The 22,362-nt window shown below is 46.8% G+C and overlaps 1 protein-coding gene across 3 annotated transcripts in view; it reads right to left on the reverse strand.

Moving 5' to 3' along the window:
- LOC142102431 (uncharacterized) overlaps positions 1–21,284 on the reverse strand; it is a 48,240-nt gene extending 26,956 nt beyond the window's left edge. The window contains exons 1-2 of one of the 3 annotated variants that reach the window (XM_075187334.1): positions 21,059–21,284; positions 19,786–20,848 (exon numbers count right to left, since the gene is read on the reverse strand). In XM_075187334.1, coding sequence (XP_075043435.1) covers positions 19,786–19,971 — 186 coding nt within the window. In that variant the 5' untranslated portion in view covers positions 19,972–20,848; positions 21,059–21,284. Of the gene's footprint in view, positions 1–19,785 lie in introns of all 3 variants that reach the window. The other 2 variants (XM_075187333.1, XM_075187332.1) reach the window with 2 other exon arrangements.
- Between the last annotated feature and the right edge of the window lie 1,078 nt (positions 21,285–22,362).

The following is a 22,362-nucleotide window of genomic DNA, read 5'->3' on the forward strand; positions in this document are numbered from 1 at the left end:
GCCGGGGTACACTGGACTAGGGATGGAGGAGCTGGTTAGTTATTTAGGTGTTGTGGCTCTGACGCAGCAGGTATCAGAGAGTCGGAGGACCGATAGATTCAGGTAAGTGGTATTTATAGTGCAGGATATTCCGCAGAGACCTGGTGCCAGAGGTGTCTGTAATTACAGCTGACACAATACTGCTCGTGTGTGTATATTAATATATATATGGTTAATGTGCCAGGAACAGAACTGCTGTAGCTCAGTTATTATCTCACTGTAACTATGTAATTATATAATCTAGTGATACATTCTACAGAAAGGAATGAGACTATTACAGGTGCGGACAGTGATTATTAAGGTTACAGTACGGTGCTTTATAGGGCAATAGGACATATTTAGAATTAATCTGTTGTAGTTCAGTATAACAAGGATGTAAGATCTTCATATAATAACACAACATCTACTAAGGTTCTCTCTGTGGTCCACTTGGGGTAGATGCTACTGGGGGGGGGGGGGGGGGGGGGAATCAGCCCAAGATGTTACGTGTGAGCCGCGCGGTCGAACTTCTGCCAGACGATCACGGTCAGAAACAGCGATCAGCATGTACTAGAAGGACAAAGGGCAGCCCAGAAACATCATATTATTATTATTACTAAAGTTTTACTTTATAATTCCCTGCTGAGGCTGGTCTCACCCCTGGGCTGACACATTTTGGGCAGGTCACATTCCAACATCAATATCAGTAATCTATTTGTGCGGTACCCACACACATTATACCGTGGGGGGTTTGTTTTGTTATTTTATACATCTTGACACTGCAAATAAAATCTGTCCAAAAGAATACGTTTTGGTTCCTGCTGTGGCATCGATCCACCAAAAATCGGGGGATTCTACACATAATAAAATATGATAATGCCTCAAACGTGTACAATACCAACAACCACCCACCGCAGCACATGAGGGTACACCTGAGATTATCTGGGCATTATGACCGCCCCATCTCTGCCTGTTTAATGTATTCTGTAATGTACGGTGCTCACACGTAGTGTACGGTGCTCACACGTAGTGCAGGGTGCTCACACGTAGTGCAGGGCGCTCACACGTAGTGCAGGGGTGCACTATGCTCACACGTAGTGCAGGGGCGCTCACACGTAGTGCAGGGTGCTCACACGTAGTGCAGGGTGCACTATGCTCACACGTAGTGCAGGGTGCTCACACGTAGTGCACGGTGCTCACACGTAGTGTACGGTGCTCACACGTAGTGCAGGGTGCTCACACGTAGTGCAGGGTGCTCACACGTAGTGCAGGGTGCTCACACGTAGTGCAGGGTGCTCACACGTAGTATACGGTGCTCACACGTAGTGCAGGGTGCTCACACGTAGTGCAGGGTGCTCACACGTAGTATACGGTGCTCACACGTAGTATACGGTGCTCACACGTAGTGCAGGGTGCTCACACGTAGTGCAGGGTGCTCACACGTAGTGTACGGTGCTCACACGTAGTGTACGGTGCTCACACGTAGTGCAGGGTGCTCACACGTAGTGTACGGTGCTCACACGTAGTGCAGGGTGCTCACACGTAGTGCAGGGTGCTCACACGTAGTGCAGGGTGCTCACACGTAGTGCAGGGTGCTCACACGTAGTGCAGGGTGCTCACACGTATTGTACGGCGCTCACACGTAGTGTACGGCGCTCACACGTAGTGCAGGGTGCTCACACGTTGTGCAGGGCGCTCACACGTAGTGCAGGGCGCTCACACGTAGTGCAGGGCGCTCACACGTAGTGCAGGGCGCTCACACGTAGTGCAGGGCGCTCACACGTAGTGCAGGGTGCTCACACGTTGTGCAGGGCGCTCACACGTAGTGCAGGGCGCTCACACGTAGTGCAGGGTGCTCACACGTAGTGCAGGGCGCTCACACGTAGTGCAGGGTGCTCACACGTAGTGCAGGGTGCTCACACGTAGTGCAGGGTGCTCACACGTTGTGCAGGGCGCTCACACGTAGTGCAGGGTGCTCACAGGTAGTGCAGGGTGCTAATATGTAGCACAATGTGGTCACAGGTAGTGCAGGGTGCTAATATGTAGCACAATGTGGTCACATGTAGTGCAGGCTGCTCACATGTGGTCACCAAGCAATGACTACTAAGGGGCCACATTACTTGAAGGAGGACGCCCCCCTTACATAGGAGGGTACAGTGTCCTCCCTATGTGGGCACAATAAAACCGGACATCTATCCCTCTTCCCAGCAGATAATCCTCTCCGACCATGCAGCCATTCAGTATAATATGCTGGGCAGACATGGGGGTACAATATTACACTATACAGCGGGTATCAGATCAATGTGTGCGGGCTGCTGAGATTAGTATTAATAATCGCTCTGTGATTGACGGTTCTCTGGGAATTACAGTCACTCAGCTGACGCCGGGGCCAGGTGGGTTTTCCATGTACTAGTAAAGAAAATTATTAACGTGTATCCAAGATTGCAGTGTGTGATCCTTATACCCTCCAATAACCCACACGTGGCCGATGTCACCTCCAGCTGAGATTATATGATGTAACCCCAGTGATATCCGATGAATGATTGTACTTTATTCTCAGGGTCACTGTCACCCCTCCAACAGAACTGTGTACAATGGATTATATTTACTGTGTTATTTTCCTTATCACACCCAAATGAGAGCGTTTTAGAGGGGAGTGGATAGGGGGATATAGAGGGCAGAGGGTGGTACTGAATCCTGCAGTTTATGAGGCTCAGTTTTAGTGCGGATACTGAACAGTTTGCATTAAGGCCTCGATATCGGACAGATAGATAAGGACTAGAGTCCCACATGTAAGTATTCCATTGCCCTAGATGGTGGACACAGTGCTGCCCACTAATACCAGGCTCAGAGCTTCACCCATCAGGACAGAGGGCGAGAGAACATGGCGTAAGGGCATTGCGGTAAGTCTATGTCAACGAGCCGTGTATAGAAGGAATCATCCGGGACAACGACACACAAAGGTTCAGCCTCACAAAACCAAGATCCAGAAACACCGTAACAAGTCCTAATGTCCTCATTTATGCCCACGAACCCCGTGATAATTCAGAATGTTCCCTTGTGGTCAGCCATAAACCTCATCCTGTGTGGATCAAACATCATCCAGAATCCGCCAGCTCTAGAACATATAGAACGCTTTGAATACTGAGCTCTGTACTCTGAGCTCTGTACTCTGAGCTCTGCACACTGAGCTCTGCACACTGATCAGGGACTGCCAGGTTTTGGGGACCTTGTTTGTGTTCCAGGTGGACAAATGAGAACAGGAAGGGCAGATAGAGCAATAAGGGAAGAGGGTACAGGTGCAGCAGTAGTTATCCCATATAACGACCCCCATCTCTAATTATTACCTAGGAGTATAACTATCAGATGGTTACAGAGATAACTACTGAGAAGTATGGATCTGGCAGAGCTGTGACTAAATCTAAGCAGATTACGGGATATACATCACCCCATTCTGGGTTCTCGGAGTCCCGTTTGGGTGTATACAGGAGGTGCAGCTGGTGTCAGGGAGCAGTCAGGGCTGATAAAAGCCACGTGTGGCCCCGTGTGTATAGAGGGAGGGGTCCCTGCACACACAGGGTGGGGTTCTGGCACTGCCAGTAATGAACATCTGGGAAAGAGACTGACGCTATCAATGGACCTTACTGATGTACTGATTGATTGTACCTTGGGGTACTGGCTCATACAGGCTACTGTACCGTTGACCACCCCCTCCTGCTTCACACCCTTCAGTCCATTGACCTCTCCGGTACCCTCCTCTTCTGGTTCGCCTCTTACCTTGCCGACCGTTCCTTCTGTTTCCACCTCTGATTCTCTCTCCCCTTCTTCCTCCCTTATAGTCGGGGTCCCTCAGGGCTCTGTCCTTGGACCCTTACTATTCTCACTATACACCTCTTCTCTGGGTGCACTCATCAGCTCCTTCGGCCTCAAGTACCACCTTTATGCTGATGACACTCAACTCTACCTTTCCTCTCCTGATCTCTCTCCCTCCCTTCTTTCCAGGGTATCCGCATGCCTCTCTGCCATCTCCTCCTGGATGTCCTCTAGATTTCTTAAACTCAATCTTGCTAAAACTGAACTCATTGTCTTTCCTCCCTCTCGTACCTCCTTCCCCTCTGACCTCTCCATCACTGTTGACAACTCATCTATCTCCCCTGTTCCCCAACTCCGCTGCCTAGGTGTCATCCTCGACTCCTCTCTCTCCTTTGCCCCTCACATTCACTCTCTCGCCAAATCCTGCCGTTTCCAGCTTCGCAACATTGCCCGCATTCGGCCCTTCCTCTCCCAGGATGCCACCAAATCTCTCGTCCACTCTCTGATTATCTCCCGCTTGGACTACTGCAACCTTCTCCTTATCGGCCTCCCCCTCTCTCATCTCGCTCCCCTTAGATCTGTACTTAACGCCGCTGCTAGGCTTATTTTCCTCTCTCGCCGTTCCACCTCTGTATCCCCACTCTACCAAGCCCTTCACTGGCTCCCCTTCCCCTACAGAATCCTTTTCAAGCTCCTCACTCTCACTTACAAGGCCCTCGCCAACTCCACTGCTCCCTACATCTCTAACCTTATCTCTTTTCACACTCCCTCCCGCTCACTGCGATCGTCCAACGATCGTCGCCTCTCTTCCCCTCTGATTACCTCCTCTCACGCACGTATCCAAGACTTCTCCCGCGCCGCTCCCCTTCATTGGAACAAGCTCCCCCGCTCCATCAGAACTTCCCCTAATCTGTCCTCTTTCAAACGAACATTAAAAACGCACCTTTTCCTTAAAGACTTCCAGTCTCATGCCTAAACTTCCACCGGTCGGCTACCTCTCTTCTCATCCCTTCTTCCCCTTCCTCCCGTCTCTCCGTCTCATCCATGTGTCTGTCTGTCTTCCCCTCCCTTTAGATTGTTCGCTCCTTTGAGCAGGGCTCTCCTACCTTCTGTTTCCATCACTTTTAACTGCGCTCTCCAGCTACTCAGCTCACCTCCTCTCAGTCCCTCTGCCCTCTGTCTCCTTTCGCTTCTCTCCGCTCGCCTCAGTGACTCTCAACCTGTCATCCGTGCCCACACTCTTGGGCCATAGTTACCTGCCTATACTCACTTTTCCCCTCCCTCCCTCTTTCATGCTGTGCCTGAGCCCCCAGAGTTATAGTGCTTACTGTTACTTGTACTGTGCTGTTTCACCTTGTACTGTGCCATTGTTTGTCCTTGTACGGCACTACGGATACTTTGTGGCTCCCTATAAATAAAAATTAATAATAATAATAATAATAATAATACTGTGACTGATGCTGAACTGTCATAACCGAGCAGAGAGTGATTGAGAGACCCCCGATATATTGTAACTCGCTGTCCCATCACTTCATTCAGACACATTCATTATGGAGGTAAGTAACAGACATCACTGGAGACAGATATTGTGTCAGAGAAACAAATTGGTTTCATGCAGTAACTATGCCCAACACATTAACCCCGAAAGGCCCAATGTGCACCAGCAACTCCCAGAACAAAGTTTTTGTTGGTTACTGAATGGTGTAAACATGAGCCTATAACTGGCAGCGACTGCAGTGCAGGGATGAGCCCCTTTACAGGCCGAAAACCCTTCCTCCGTGCTGCATCCTTCACTCCTCCGTCCGCGCCGCCTCCTTCGCTCCTTCGTCCGCGCCGCCTCCATCGTCCGCGCCGCCTCCTTCGCTCCTCCGTCCGCAGTCTCATTCGCTCCTTTGTCCGCGTAGCTTCCTTCCTTTCCTGATCTGTGCCACCTCCTTTGCTCCATTGTCTGCATGGCCTCCTTCTCATCCACACCGCCTCCTTCTCTCCCTCGCCCTAGCCGCTTCCTTCTCTCCCTCGCCCGAGCCGCCTCCTTCTCTTTTTCATCCTGTGTAGCCTCCTTCTCTCCTTCATCTGAGCCGCCTCCTTCTCTCCTTTGACCGTGCCGCCTCCTTCTCTCCTTCGCCCGAGCCGCCTCCTTCTTTCCCTCGCCCGAGCCGCGCCCATCTCTCGCTCGCCCGAACCGCTTCCTTCTCTCGCTTCTCCTTCATCCGAGCCGCCTCCTTCTCTCCCTCGCCCTAGCCGCTTCCTTCTCTCCCTCGCCCGAGCCGCCTCCTTCTCTTTTTCATCCTGTGTAGCCTCCTTCTCTCCTTTGCCCGTGCCGCCTCCTTCTCTCCTTTGCCCGAGCCGCCTCCTTCTCTCCCTTGCCCGAGCCGCGCCCATCTCTCGCTCGCCCGAACCGCTTCCTTCTCTCGCTTCTCCTTCATCCGAGCCGTCTCATTCTCATCCGTGCCGCCTCATTCTCATCTGTGCCGCCTCCTTCTCTCCTTCATCCGAGCCGCCTCCTTCGCTCCCTCATATGTAGTTTCCTCTACTGGGCCATCATCCTACAAATCTAATTGCCTGAGTAGCTTAGTGCTGCATTTTCTATAGCAACTAACCCAGAACCACCACCCAGCTCCAGGGACCCCTTGTTATCCTTGTCTACTTCCACTCCTGGACTATCAGCGCCTCTGAACTTCGTGTGTCCCTGGGATCACCATAACACACCTCACAAACCTTTCCAAACATACTGTACAGCTGATCATCCAACGTAAAGTAAACCTAGTCCGTTCTCTCTAGGAAATGTTCGGCATGGTTAGTGTTAATACTTAATGGGAGGGGAGCAGCAAGAGGCGTCAGATCTAAAACCTCTGAGGCTGACATAAGCCCCTTATTACAACATTACACCCTCATAAACCTCTAAGCCAGAGATTAACCCTGTCAAAACCAGAACAGCAGCAGAGCACTGCCACACACAGTATGGTGCTATACAATATATACAGCACTTGTCACTGACTATAGACCAGGGGCCTGATTCATTAAGGATCCTATAGATTGTAAGCTTGCGAGCAGGGTTCTCTTACCTCTCAAAATACACAAATACTTGATAGCTTATTTGTACACTGAAATTTAAAGTTGATATTTGTGTGCTACATGAAAAAACAGTCAGTATTTAACTTATGTGCAAAACAGAACTAGTTTGCACCCCTTGCATTGTAACATGGTTTTGTCCAGGAGACTGAAATAAGAAGTTTCTGAAGTTAAGATCCTTAATGAATCAGGCCCCAGAAGAGATACATCCTTTACTCTCACACTGTAGGAATTTGCCATTGAAGAAGATGAAAACAGTTACAGTGAGAGTAAACGATACAAGTTCTATTCTAACAGATACGTTACTTAGACAGCAGCTTATAAAGTGTCCGTCTGCTACACTACAGTGGTCATTATATGATCCAAATCTCAACACACTGTACCTCATACCTCTGTGATGTCTCAGCTTATCATGGTATATTCTATGTCTCCTTATTGTACATCACTGCAGTATATGTGAGTGATATAAGCTGTAGTCAGCGGGGTCCTCTCACCTTCTGTATCACTGTATGTTCCTGTAGTGTAATCATGGTATATTCTATATGTCACCTTATTGTACAGCACTGCAGTATACGTGGGTGATAGAGTGTAAGCTGTAGCACGTTTGTCCTTTCATGGTGACACTTACACACATACCCATTGGAATTACAGATGCAAACAATTTAATATGCGTTTTACCAGTGTTTATAGTTTTTCCAATGCATTGAAACGCGGATACGCAGTGAGGTTCCCTCGGCCGCTGTGAGTCAGGCAGAGCGAGCTGTACACACAAGTGATGAGATATTTATACTACACACAGCTCATGTATATAAGAGATGAGCAGTCAGCTGGCATCGCCCCCAGTGTCAGTGAGGGAACAGGCTGTGCTCGCTGGAGGGGGATGGGGGGTTCCCTGTGTATGTTTGTGAGCCTGGCTGGAAGCCTGGAATCCCGCACATTATTCAGAGCTGACCTCAGGCTGTCAGTGAGGGGGAAGCAGCTAAAGACTTGCGACTTGTTACTCCGGGAACACCCCAGACAGGCCTCCTTAATGCCAGCAAGTACTACATACAGCCCGAGTCAGGATGGACCTGCTGTACTACTCCGTCGTGTTGCTGGGGACCGGCTGGGTTGCCTTGCCAACACCCCATTTCTTTATCCCAAACTGCGCCCCTCTAAACTCAGTAGAAAGGGCCTGCAACCACCACTAGGCTCATTCGTCTGGGCCTAGAACAGATTCCTTTTAGGTAACTCTCGCTGCTAGTATACCCCCTTGCTGGGCACCTGGGCTGGTTCCCCTGACCTCTTGCCTTCAGATCAGGTTTGCTGTGGATGGTTCCCCCTGACCTATCACACTGGCCAGAGCTGCAGGTAGCGGGCAGAGCGTTGGTACTGGATGCCGGGTCCCAACCACAGAATAGCCAGATAATGGATAAGATTGGTCTAATCTGTAGGTCACAGGAATTACAGCGGTAAATAGGCGTCAAAGCAGAATCTTGAAGCAATTATGTTTTATTAGCTCAAGTAGTCCTTATAAAGACAGTTACATGCCAGTTTGTGGTACTAGTGATATTTCCAGAATTTATAAATGGAATAATAATACATTACATGGTCAAACAAAGCTCTTGTTATAAAGATTCAGACACAAATATGGATAGGTGGTAACCCAGCCCCTATCCCAGCTGGCAGCGCAACATCTGATATATTGCATTCAATGATTACTATTAGGATGTAATATATCCTCTAACCGTAAAGCTAACGCAATTAAAAAAAAAAATGTACATAATTCTCTGATTTCCTAAATCTTGCTATCTACATCCTTCAGAGGTTTCCTGTCTCTTTATCAAGACATGATATCAGGTAACGTCCCCCTGCTGTGCTTTCAGGCTAAAAAGACCTGTTGGTCACTCACATGTGTAAAAGGTCTAAATAGCTTAATTGGGATTTCTCTGGAAAAGTTACAAAACCAAATCAAAACATACTGTCTCAGAAATCAATACAGCTCCATACAAATTACATACCAATAGAAAAATCACTAGATTTGCAATGATATAAATTGGCGCACTGTGCTATTAATATAAATAAATTTATCAAATAAGTTATTTAGAAGTGATCTAGCCACACAGCCAATAATGTACATACATACAGAAAATAACGTACATACAGGTAATAACGAACATATAGGTAATAACGTATCACATACAGGTACTAACATACCACATACAGGGAGTAACGTACCACAAACAGGTACTATAGTACCACATACAGGTAATAACGTACCACATACAGGGAGTAACGTACCACATACAGGGAGTAACGTATCACATAGAGGTAATAACGTATCACATACAGGAAGTAACGTATCACATAGAGGTAATAACGTATCACATACAGGTACTAACGTACCACATACAGGTAATAACGTACCACATACAGGGAGTAACGTATCACATACAGGTAGTAACGTATCACATAGAGGTAATAACGTACCACATACAGGAAGTAACGTACCACATACAGGTACTAACGTATCACATACAGGGAGTAACGTATCACATACAGGGAGTAACGTACCACATACAGGAAGTAACGTACCACATACAGGTACTAACGTATCACATACAGGGAGTAACGTACCACATACAGGGAGTAACGTATCACATACAGGTAGTAACGTATCACATAGAGGTAATAACGTACCACATACAGGAAGTAACGTACCACATACAGGGAGTAACGTACCACATACAGGTACTAACATACCACAAACAGGTACTATAGTACCACATACAGATAATAACGTACATACAGGTAATAACGTACCACATACAGGGAGTAACGTACCACATACAGGGAGTAACGTACCACATACAGGTACTAACGTACCACATACAGGTAATAACGTACCACATACAGATAATAACGTACCACATACAGATAATAACGTACCACATACAGGGAGTAACGTATCACATACAGGAAGTAACGTACCACATACAGGTACTAACGTACATACAGATAATAACGTACCACATACAGATAATAACGTACCACATACAGAAAATATCCTACATACAGGTAATAACAGGTAATAACGAACATACAGGTAGTAACGTACCACATACAGGTAATAACGTACGTACGTACATATAATAATATACTACATACAGGTAATAAACTGTGGCTGGATCACTTATAAGTAACTCATTGTATAAATTGAATGCAATTAATAGCGCAGGGCGCCAATTTATGTAAAGTAAATGTACTGATTTTGTTAAGTATAAATTGCATTTAAAATCCAAGTTTAAAGAACATCTGACATCCAGACGTTAATCTTTGAATGAAAGGACTTTTTGGGCCTGGTCAGAAAGGGGGCTGGTTTACCCCCTGCCAGGCTGGGTCCAAAACTGTATAAAAATGAGCACTGTATGACCATGTAATGTATTATTATACCATCTGTACTTCTGGAGATCATTAGTACATTAAACTAGTGGATGTAACTGTCCTTATTAGGACACTTGAGCTAATAAAGCATCACTGCTTCAAGATCCTGATTTGACGCCTGCTTACCTGCTGTAATTCCTATGACCTACAGATTAGACCAAATCTTATCCATTATCCAGTTCTTCTGAGGTTTGAACCCAGCATCCAATATCAACGCTCTGTCCGCTACCTGCAGCTCTGGACAAAGTGATAGGGCCAGGGGGTACCATCCACAGCAATCCTGATCTAAAGGTAGATGTCAGGAGTACCAGCCTAGGTGCACCAGCAAGGGGGTACACCATCAGCGACAGCTACCCAGAAGGACGCGGTTCTGGATGCTGCTAAGGATTCCGGGAGCAGCAAAAGCCCCTCCTACTGCGGTTAGAGGGCGCATTTGGCAGACAGAAAAGGACAGTGGCAAGACAAGCCCAGCCAGTGACCATCAACACAATAGACAGATTGGCATAGGAGGTCCATCCTGCCACATGTACATACAACCAATAACATACTACATACAGCCAATCACGTACATACAGTTAGACCAGGGGTCTCATTTACATAAGTACAGATGGTCAGTAATAATGTATATACGGCTAGACTGGAGGCGATAGGATGGCCGCTACTCTACCACCCGGTTACTTTTTTGCATCTCACTACAGTAAGTCTAGGATGCCTTTCATTAGTGACCAACTGATACTGACACTCTTACTGTCAATAATTAACTGTCTTACTGCCGTGGCCAATAACATTGCTGCACGTGGGCTGGAGGGAGGGGGGGATCTTACTAATAATGTACATACAGCACTTGCCGATTAATGTATAAAGAGCCAATCTCTGGTCCCACTCTGTAAGGTGCGGTTCTCAGCTCAGGGCAGAGTATGAGCTCTTGGGACGAGACTGACCTACGTACACTCCACTCACACAGCTGCTCGGTGGAGGATAGTTAGCCGGTGTACAGCGGATTCTTGGAAAGGTCACGGTAAAGAGCTTGGCGTGAAGTATGACCCAGTGTATCACACACACAACTTCCAGGAAAGGAAATCTGTCTGTGTTTAGAGAGGAGCAGACAGTAGATATTACATGATTCATTCTCTGAGAGCTGAGGCATAATCCGAAATATTCTATCCATGTCTCAGGAATGTCTGAGAGCGATGTAAACAGCCTGCGTCATGTTTCTCCCAGGTGGAGGACACTATACATAAGTATGAGCCGAAAGTAAGTGAATATAATGACCTACAATGTCTCTATCAGCAGCACACAGCACACAACAGAGATATTTCACTTTTGCTCAACAATGAGATAGATCTTATGATGTACGAGAGAGCGATACATCTTATATCTCACACAATTCTCATTCGTATGGTTTTCTTCACAAGCTGACTACAGATTCTCTGAGTAAGTGTGTTGCAGTGTCTCTCCCACCCCCTTCATATTATATGCATATAATACACACACACTGTGCCTGATTCATCAATGTACGTATCTGCGGACGCCCAGAAGCGGACTATACGCTACTAAACGCAGCCCTGTCCTCTCCATCTGCCACCAGGACACTTACTGCAGCCTACAATTTCGGGGAGTGAGCAGGGTGGAGAAGGGGCATTTTGCAGTAATCAATGTACACTAAGGGCGTCCGAACAAGTCTGAATTCAGCTCTGTCCATCTGTGTGTTTCTGCCATATCCCTGCTCCAGCTACAGGGCTGGTCTAAGTCCTGAGCACTAGTGATGACAGACTCATGAGCAGCTGTATAAATGTATTTTATGTTAATTAGACATTGTGGAAATTTGTAGAAAGTTATTTCAATTAGTGGCTGTGACAGAATGGACGGCCTATGTCACCCTGTCTGTTGCTGCTGGGAACCAGCTGGGTTTACTTTACCACCATTCCCTTTCTTTATCCCAAATGTGCCCTCTAACCGCAGTAGGAGGGTTTTAAGCTGTTGCCACCACTGGACTCCTAGACCGGCATCCAGTACCGGGATTATTCCGGGTAACTGTCGATGCTGGTGTACCTGGGCTGGACTTGCTGGTAGTCTTCATATTATGTGTGAGACTCAGGATGCAAGTGATCACAGATTAATGTGTATTTTGCAAGTTAAATTGTGTTAAAAGCAAGATTAATGTTATATTCTGATGGTAAACATTCAGTATAAAACCTCAGACATAGTGGCACCGCTAGCAGCAATGTAAAAAGGTGTTAAACCCCTCCAGGTTGATTTATGTGCAGGCTGCATTAAGCACCTGAGTTGGTTGGTGGGGCAGGAATCAGGATTACCTCCTGTCAGGGAAGGTGTGTAAATCTGTATAAAAAGTGCACTGTTTGACCATGTAATGTATTATACATCTATAACGCTAGTACCACAAACTAGCGTGTAACTGTCCTTATTAGGACACTTGAGCTAATATAATATCACTGCTTCAAGAACCTGCTTTGACGCCTACTTCCTGCTGTAATTCCTGTGACCACAGATTAGACCAATCTAATGCATTATCCGGCTGTTCTGAGGGATGGACCCAGAATCCAGTAACAACGCTCTGCCCTCTACCTGCAGCTCATGACAGTGTGGGAGGAACCGTCCACAGCAACCCTGATCTAAGGGCAAGAGGTCAAGGGTACCAGCCCAGGTGCCCAGCAAGGGGGTACAGTAGCAGTAAGAGACACCCAGAAGGACACGGTTCTAGGTGCTGGAGAAGGAGCCTATTGGTGGCAGCAGGCCCCCCTTACTGCGGTTAGAGGGCACATTTGGGATAAAGAAAGGGGACGGTGGCAAAGTAAGCCCAGCTGGTCCCCAGCAACACACGGACAGGGTGGCATAGGAGGTCCATCCTGTCACAGTCATTTAGATCATCCTAAATGTTATCTTTTCTTTCTGTGCGTTCTTTTGAGAACGTATATTGCACATAGGTATTGGATGTATCCTGCAGCGTCCTGTGTAGTAGAGAAGAGACGATTTACGTGAGTTTTTCAACAAAAGCACGTTGCGCTCGGTATGTGTGATTCCATGAATCAGGCCCACTATGTGTATTTGTGTGTGGATTAGTCTCACTCACACTATAATATATAATAATATATATCACACTCAGACTCCCTTTTACACCCAGAACAGCATGAATTCTTCGTGGGTACAACAAGGTGCTGGGAATATTCCTTAGAGATCTGGCACAGAGTGACTGTGGCTGGATCACTTACAAATAACTTATTATATAAATGGATTTCACTTACTAGTGCAGTGCAAAAATGTTCATCATTGCAAATGTACTTAGTTTTCTATTAGAAACGTACTGATGCCATGTTAGAGGAAATTTTTTTGCTGCTGCAACCATCTGAAGAAAGGAAATCCCATGGTAATTAAGCTTTTTTTTTAATCTGTAAATGACCAACACTTTTTTAGCCTGACTACACAGCAGGGAGTCATTATTTTTTATACTCTCTTGTTAAATAGATATACAAACTATATGAATAATGCAACCAGCAGGTAATTTATGAAATCACAGATCGATGTAAGTTTTATTAAATCCAAGAGTAGAGAATAAATAACATCATGAAGCTAAATATCTGACGTAATATCTAAGACGTTGTGGTGCCAGCTAGGATCAGGTGGCTGGGTTACCCTCTGCCAACATGTGTGTCAGAAGCAGTATATAAGAGCTGTATTTTGTATTTTAAATATATTATACCATCTGTATGGTCACTAGTGTGCTTTGTGACATGGCACGTTATCCATTAGAAGAAGATGGGTAGACTGTGGCCATAAAGATAGACATGGTCAGCAAGAATACTCAGGTAGGTAGTGGCATTTACATTAATTAAATAAATTGGTACTAAGGGCCTAATATGTGCCAAGATCACAATTCTTCCCTATTCTGGTGTTAGGTCTCAAGAAAATCTGAACCTCTTGACCGTGTCTGCATGCTTTTATGTATGAAGTTGCTGCCACATGATTGGCTGATTAATTATTTACATTAAACAGCGGGTGTAACTAATAAGGAGGCCACTGATTGTATGTATATATGTATGAGTCACGGTACTGTGAGGTCGCTTATCGAGCACTTAAGTTTTGTTATCTATAAAGTGCAGCGTTGTACACAAGCGGACAGACAAGAAATACGGGCGAGATGTGGAAAGGAGCAGGGTGGACACTGTATTGTGGAATCTCGGAGCCAGCACAATCCTTTAATGAGCGGCCAGGTCCCTGTAGCTATTTTATAAGCGGATTAGCTCCATAGCTCCTGTACAGCTGCGATACAGAGAAATAAACACCCTGGCTAAAAGAGCTTACAATCTAAGAGATGGTAACTAGCGAGAAACAAGAACAATTTCCATAAGAAAACCCTACTACTACTACTACACTCACATTGCGTGTCTTTGTATCTAGCCACCTCCACAGGGGCATTGCCTGGAAGTTTGTATAAAATAATGCATGGAAAACAAGGGGTTACTTGCAAGCAGAGGGAGCGCACAGACACAGGCGCTCCTCGACCCCTGTTATTGTATGCAGGAGAGTGACCATCAGAGAAGCTAAAGCCGCAGAAGGGATCATTCACCTTTTAGTGCACTAGATGCTGCCGAGTTACCAACCACAAATAGGAAGGGAAACATTCGTCTAAGTGACGGTCTAGTTCCTCATCTAAGTGTGTTCTACACCGAGATCTACACAAGATGAGTAAAGTGCATTTTGTACATATTGCAGCACAGATGCCTGATGCCCTGCACTCACGTATAACTGCTGTGTTGTTGTGTATTACTGATTGTGTGATTCATCCATGTAAACATTATGCTGCTTTTATTTTCAGGCTATTGTAGCAATTTACAGATTAATATATAATTACATAAAACATAGATTTGTTATTACGATGCGGTCTGTTTGTTTGTAGAGTTTTGACCAATATAAGTCAGTTTACCATTATGCTGAATTACAGATATGATCCTCTGTGGATAGAGAAGCTCCTTAGTCAGAGGAGAATTCTACTCCACAGATAACATATTGTGACCACTGCTTGTCAGACCCAGAAAGGAGACATAAACGTGTGAGGAAGTTCACAGACATATAAGCAGATTAACTTCTAATGCAGGAGAGAAGAAAAGACCTTCTATTTCCAGTAACACTGGTCAGCAGAGCTTACACTCTACACTGCACGACACATACTGACCCTGCTATAATCTAAGCAGACTCCTGAAACTAGACTCCAGCACACTTTAGTGGAATGACCCAGGAATAATGTAACATACTTCTTACAGGGTATAATCTCTGGGTGCCAGGGCTGGAATGATCAGTCTCGGAGAGGTTATAAAGGTGGGCACAGGACCCGCAGACTAAGGTTTAATGTCCCACGGCTCGTTCTCAGAGTCCTTGGAATTAACCACAAATCAGTAGGGTCCACTGCACACGACCCCGTCCTGGTTTGGGGGAGTAGGTTTGAGGTGGAGTTACCCTGTAAAATATATTGCTTGGTGACAACAAGGAAACATTGTCCATTCAAGGCAGAATATAATATTTTATACGACCTCATCAGAAGAGTAACAGACATTTATACGTTTCCTAAACTTATAGTAAAATTAAGTGAGAATATGGGAATGATTTCCCCTATAAATGACTAATACCCCATTCATGCTGCACCAAAATCCCAGGATTTTGCCGGGGTGAGCTCAAACGACCCGGGTCTTGGTGCAGTATGAATGGTACAAGTCAAAAATCCCGGGTCTAAAAACCCGGGTCTTCAACCCGGGATTTATCGAGGGGTAATTCTCGGGTCGGACCCGGGTTGCCTGCACTATGAATGGTGCAACCCGGGTTTTTCAACCCGGGTTGCACAGAAAACAAGCTGATTGGCTGTCTGCCTGTCTCTGGAGGATGATGTCATCGGTGGGAGCCCGTGGAAGATTCGAGAAGGAGTTTAGGAGAAATGGTGGAGTGCAGATCAAGCTGAAGCAGAATCTGAGTTTGTTGGAGAAAATTGCTTTTATTTCACTGAAAAAGTGTGTATTAACAGCAATTATGACATCACCATTTTTCAGCCAATGAAAACTGCTCTGGTGATGACTCCCACAAATTGCCAGGGCACAGACTTGTGCAGTATGAATGGGGTCAACCCGGGAAATTCCCGGGTCCGAGGTGCAGTATGAATGGTGTTTCTGAGCTGGGACGCTCCGAGCCCCGGCAAAAACCCGGCTTGAAAAACCTGGGATATTGCCGGGGCGGCAGTATGAAAGCGGTATAAGTGACAAAATCTCTCTATATTACAGCCAGTCGATGTGGTATATTCAGGAGACAGAGGAATGAGAAGCTCAGGACCAGACCAACAAAGTCCGGGTAACCCTCATATCATCCAAATAACGCTCCGTCAGTGCACAGCACAGCGCCAACATCCAGACCTGTCACCGACACTATGAGGCCTATATATAAACCATGTGGGATCTGCTTTATGCGCATGGTTTAGGGATGTTTAAGTAAAATATTCATTTAAGAAAAGTCAAACGCAGGAAATATCTGAGATACCTCCTCCATTAGGCCCCATAATACTCAATGAGAACTGCGGTTTGGGCACTCGCTCCCTCGTTCAGGTTTTTTGCAACAACCATCGATTTTACCGAAGGTTTACAGCACCCTGCGTCTCCTCGGCCGCCCTGTACAGGGCCCCTCATACAAATACATTTATATATACACAGAAGACCATTGATACCTCCCACTCCTTACTCTTCCTGTGTTTTGTGTATAAACGTCATATACTGGAAAACGACAGCGGACAATATTAAAGTGTCACCAGCCAGCACTGAGTACACAGATCTCCAATATCCTTGTACTACTGACCAGGGGTCCTAGACCCCCCTCAAAAAACAAACAAACACCAACATCTAAGTAGGCCTAGGACTCTCCTTGTATCCTCCTAATGCAGTGACTGGCTGCAGGGTGTTTCTTACACACGGACGTCACCGAAAAGTCTGAATACAACGGCAGCGGAGTCCAGAGCGTCCCGCCTGTGTTACCGCAGCTGAGAACGCACCTTAGTGGGAGCACATGTAATACTGGGGAGGATACGGCTTAGAAGGGTGTCCAGGTATATTGAGCTACAAGGTAACTTCCAGTCCTGTCACAGACGCTGGTTCAATAAACATAGAGTTAGCGCACTTGGACGTGACAATCGATGCCCAGCTACACAGATTCATGGCCCTGATTCATTAAGGAAATCTAAGCAAAAAACAAGGAGTAAATTTGCTCCTGGACAAACCATGTTACAATACAAGGGGTGCAAATTGGTTTATTATTTTGCACATAAGTTAAATACTGTCTGTTTTTTCATGTAGCACATAAATACTTGATAGTTTTATGTTTACACTGAGATTTAAATGTTATCTAGGACATGTCCTACCCCAACTATAAATCTGTCCCCACATGTTAAATTTACCTCCCCCTCCAATGCAACATGGTTTTGCTAAGGTGCAAAGTTACTGATTTATTTATTTTTTTGCTTTGCTCTCCTTAATGAATCAGGCCCAGTATGTTTGAAAACACACACACGCAAACGCACTGCAAGCAGCTGTATATAAATCTTTTAGTGCCAAGTGATTAGCACGAGTTGTGACATCACAGCAGAGGCGGGGCCAGGATGACACGATGCGCTGTGAATGGCACCACCATGCCCGCCCCCGTCTTCACTAGCGATGTGGGTGGGGCTACAGAACAGCGCCCTGCTCTGAGGACCCTCTGAGATTAAACAGTCTCCTGGACGTTTCAGGGCAGTAGCCAGGTGCGGTGTGTATGGACCAAGAAAATAAACAGGCTTCTCACTGTATGGGGTATATTTACTAAACTGCGGCTTTGAAAAAGTGGAGATGTTGCCTATAGCAACCAATCAGATTCTAGCTGTCATTTTGCAGAATGTACTAAATAAATGACAGCTAGAATATGATTGGTTGCTATATGCAACATCTCCACTTTTTCAAACCCGCAGTTTAGTAAATCTAGCCCTATATTTACAGAAATATTGTAAGAAAAAAAAGACTTTCTACCTATAGTGCACAGCTGAATCCCCCCCCCCCCCCCCCAGCACAGAGGCGCATGGTGAGGGGCTATCCCACCCCTCTGTTACAGGGCACATAGGAATACAATCCCCCTAAATACACCAACTTTACACTAAGTCAATAATTCTCCACCCACGGGGCTAAAACAAAGATACTGAACAATATAAACGATCAGTGTGTGATATAAAAGGTACAGAGTTATTATATTGTTACATAATACATCTACTAAATAAAACAACAAACAAACTTACAGAAGATGAGATAATATATCACAATATAGCCGACCCCCTACACCTGGCTCCCATAGGACAGTGCGTGTAGAACTGGCTGTGAACACGTATGTGTAACATATCTGAAAATCCTGCACAAATACACAAACATGATTTACAGCACAGCCTGTGGGATCAGAGGGCGCAGTCTGTGCCGGGCTGGTGCCAACATAAAACTAACGTACAGCAAGTGCCAGACTCCATTATCAGGAGTAAACAAGGTTCCACCGTTTCCACCTGTGCCCAGCTCAGCAGAGCCCTGCGCCAAACAACCAACCACCAACCCAAAGCTACAAAGTGCTGAATATTGTCATTAACCATCAGTTCTACATTCTGCAGCTAATACTCATCTACAGACCTAATGCACATATTCATTATTTAGTTGTTTAGTCGCACAATACAGGTTTAATTAACCAAAGCATGTTCACTTCAAGTACACACGTCATACTATCCATACTACATACAAAGTACATGACATATCACATGTATGTTTGATGGTCTGTTCACAGTCACTGTAACACTGTTTTCTGCTGGTTTTCATTTCTTCCAACATTTCTTTCTATACTTCTAGAACAAACACTGAAAGTTTTACACAGATTAAAATAATTGTCTACAGCAGTAAAACATGTAACTATCAGTGTGATGACAGTGATCCGACAGACGTACCCCAGACACTAGACATGGCCCTAGGCCAGGGCCTAGGGAGCCTATCACATAACACCGCACCATGGGGACACTTCCAGGACCCCTGTAACTATCAGTGTGATGACAATGATCCGACAGACGTACCCCAGACACTAGACATGGCCCTAGGCCAGGGCCTAGGGAGCCTATCACATAACACAGCACCATGGGGACACTTCTAGGACCCCTGTAACTATCAGTGTGATGACAATGATCCGACAGACGTACCCCATACACTAGTAACCGCCCTAGGCCAGGGCCTAGGGAGCCTATCACATAACACCGCACCATGGGGACACTTCTAGGACTCCTGTAACTATCAGTGTGATGACAATGATCCGACAGATGTACCCCATACACTAGACATGGTCCTAGGTCAGGGCCTAGGGAGCCTATCACATAACATGGGGACACTTCCAGGACCCCTGTAACTATCAGATTCTCACCTTGAAGACCTCAGAGAAGAAACCAGAACCGATCTTCTCGCAGTAGAAGTCGTCAATACGGGCCAGGTTGGAGACAGCGCTGCGCAGGGCCCGGTACGAGGAGGGACGCAAGCGGCAGGACCCCTGGCTATTGAGCATCAGTCCATGGGTATCTCCAACAGTCTCAGGATCTCCATCGGATTCCATAGCTGAGATCTCCTCACATCCCCAAGGGATCCACAGATTGCAGTGGAAATGAGATTAGTAAGGTAGGAGCTCACATGGTCCTTACAGCAAAGTAATAATCAGATCCCAGGCACAGGGTGGAGGGCGGTTTGGAGAAGATCATTCCTTGTGTAACTCCACCAAATCCACCCAAACTATCCCCATGTGGGGGTGTGACGCAGACTGATCCTCCACTCACAGTCACTGGAGCCTTAAAATATGTCTATAAACCATGTAACCCTCCCACACCCCCCTCTGCTGATGGTCCAAACAGGAGAGACTATACCTAGGAATATACCCCAAGCTGAATAATTACACCCCAACCCAGGGTCTCACCCCAATACCTAACCTGTCACTGGATCTCACCCCAATACCTAACCTGTCACTGGATCTCACCCCAATACCTAATCTGTCACTGGATCTCACCCCAATACCTAACCTGTCACTGGATATCACCCCAATACCTAACCTGTCACTGGATCTCACCCCAATACCTAACCTGTCACTGGATCTCACCCCAATACCTAACCTTTCACTGGATATCACCCCAATACCTAACCTGTCACTGGATATCACCCCAATACCTAACCTGTCACTGGATATCACCCCAATACCTAACCTGTCACTGGATATCACCCCAATACCTAACCTGTCACTGGATCTCACCCCAATACCTAACCTGTCACTGGATCTCACCCCAATACCTAACCTGTCACTGGATCTCACCCCAATACCTAACCTGTCACTGGATATCACCCCAATACCTAACCTGTCACTGGATCTCACCCCAATACCTAACCTGTCACTGGATCTCACCCCAATACCTAATCTGTCACTGGATCTCACCCCAATACCTAACCTGTCACTGGATCTCACCCCAATACCTAACCTGTCACTGGATCTCACCCCAATACCTAACCTGTCACTGGATATCACCCCAATACCTAACCTGTCACTGGATCTCACCCCAATACCTAACCTGTCACTGGATCTCACCCCAATACCTAACCTGTCACTGGATATCACCCCAATACCTAACCTGTGAGTGGATCTCACCCCAATATCTAACCTGTGAGTGGAGATCTGTAGCCTGTGGATCACACCCGCTGGATCTCGCCCTGATAACGCTGTCAGTAGATCCCGGATAACCCGCAGGACGGATCGCTCTGTCCCGGTTATGTGATCACAGATCCCGTCAGACCTCCGTCAGATCCCCGCACTGTGACTGATCCGAGCTCCGGCCGCGGCCTCCGGGACACTGAGACAGCGAGAGCCGGGAGCAGAGGCCGAGACTGGGGGCGGGAACCGGGGAGGAGACAGATGGGAGGGAGCGGGAGGGGAGAGACAGGGATCACTATCACTGAGAGAGACAGGGATCACTGAGAGAGAGAGAGAGACAGGGATCACTATCACTGAGAGAGAGAGACAGGGATCACTGGGGAGAGAGAGAGAGAGACATGGATCACTGAGGGGAGAGAGAGACAAGGATCACTGAGGGGAGAGAGACAGGGATCACTGGGGAGAGAGAGACAGGGATCACTGGGGAGAGAGAGAGAGAGACAGGGATCACTGGGGAGAGAGAGAGAGACAGGGATCACTGAGGGGAGAGAGACAGGGATCACTGAGGGGAGAGAGACAGGAATCACTGAGGGGAGAGAGACAGGGATCACTGAGAGAGAGAGAGAGAGACGGGGATCACTGAGGAAAGAGAGACAGGGATCACTGAGGAAAGAGAGACAGGGATCACTGGGGAGAGAGAGAGAGACAGGGATCACTGAGGGGAGAGAGACAGGGATCACTGAGGGGAGAGAGACAGGAATCACTGAGGGGAGAGAGACAGGGATCACTGAGAGAGAGAGAGAGAGACGGGGATCACTGAGGAAAGAGAGACAGGGATCACTGAGGAAAGAGAGACAGGGATCACTGGGGAGAGAGAGACAGGGATCACTGAGAGGAGAGAGAGAGAGACAGGGATCACTGAGGGGAGAGAGACAGGGATCACTGGGGAGAGAGAGAGAGAGACAGGAATCACTGAGGGGAGAGAGACAGGGATCACTGGGGAGAGAGAGAGAGACAGGGATCACTGGGGAGAGAGAGAGAGACAGGAATCACTGAGGGGAGAGAGACAGGGATCACTGGGGAGAGAGAGAGAGACAGGGATCACTGAGGGGAGAGAGAGACAGGGATCACTGAGGGGACAGAGAGACAGGAATCACTGGGGAGAGAGAGAGAGACAGGGATCACTGAGGGGAGAGAGAGACAGGGATCACTGAGAGAGAGAGAGAGAGAGAGACAGGGATCACTGAGGAAAGAGAGACAGGGATCACTGGGGAGAGAGAGACAGGGATCACTGAGAGGAGAGAGAGACAGGGA

This window comes from Mixophyes fleayi, chromosome 1 (assembly GCF_038048845.1).
Source record: "Mixophyes fleayi isolate aMixFle1 chromosome 1, aMixFle1.hap1, whole genome shotgun sequence".
In the NCBI taxonomy this organism is placed as follows: domain Eukaryota; kingdom Metazoa; phylum Chordata; class Amphibia; order Anura; family Limnodynastidae; genus Mixophyes; species Mixophyes fleayi.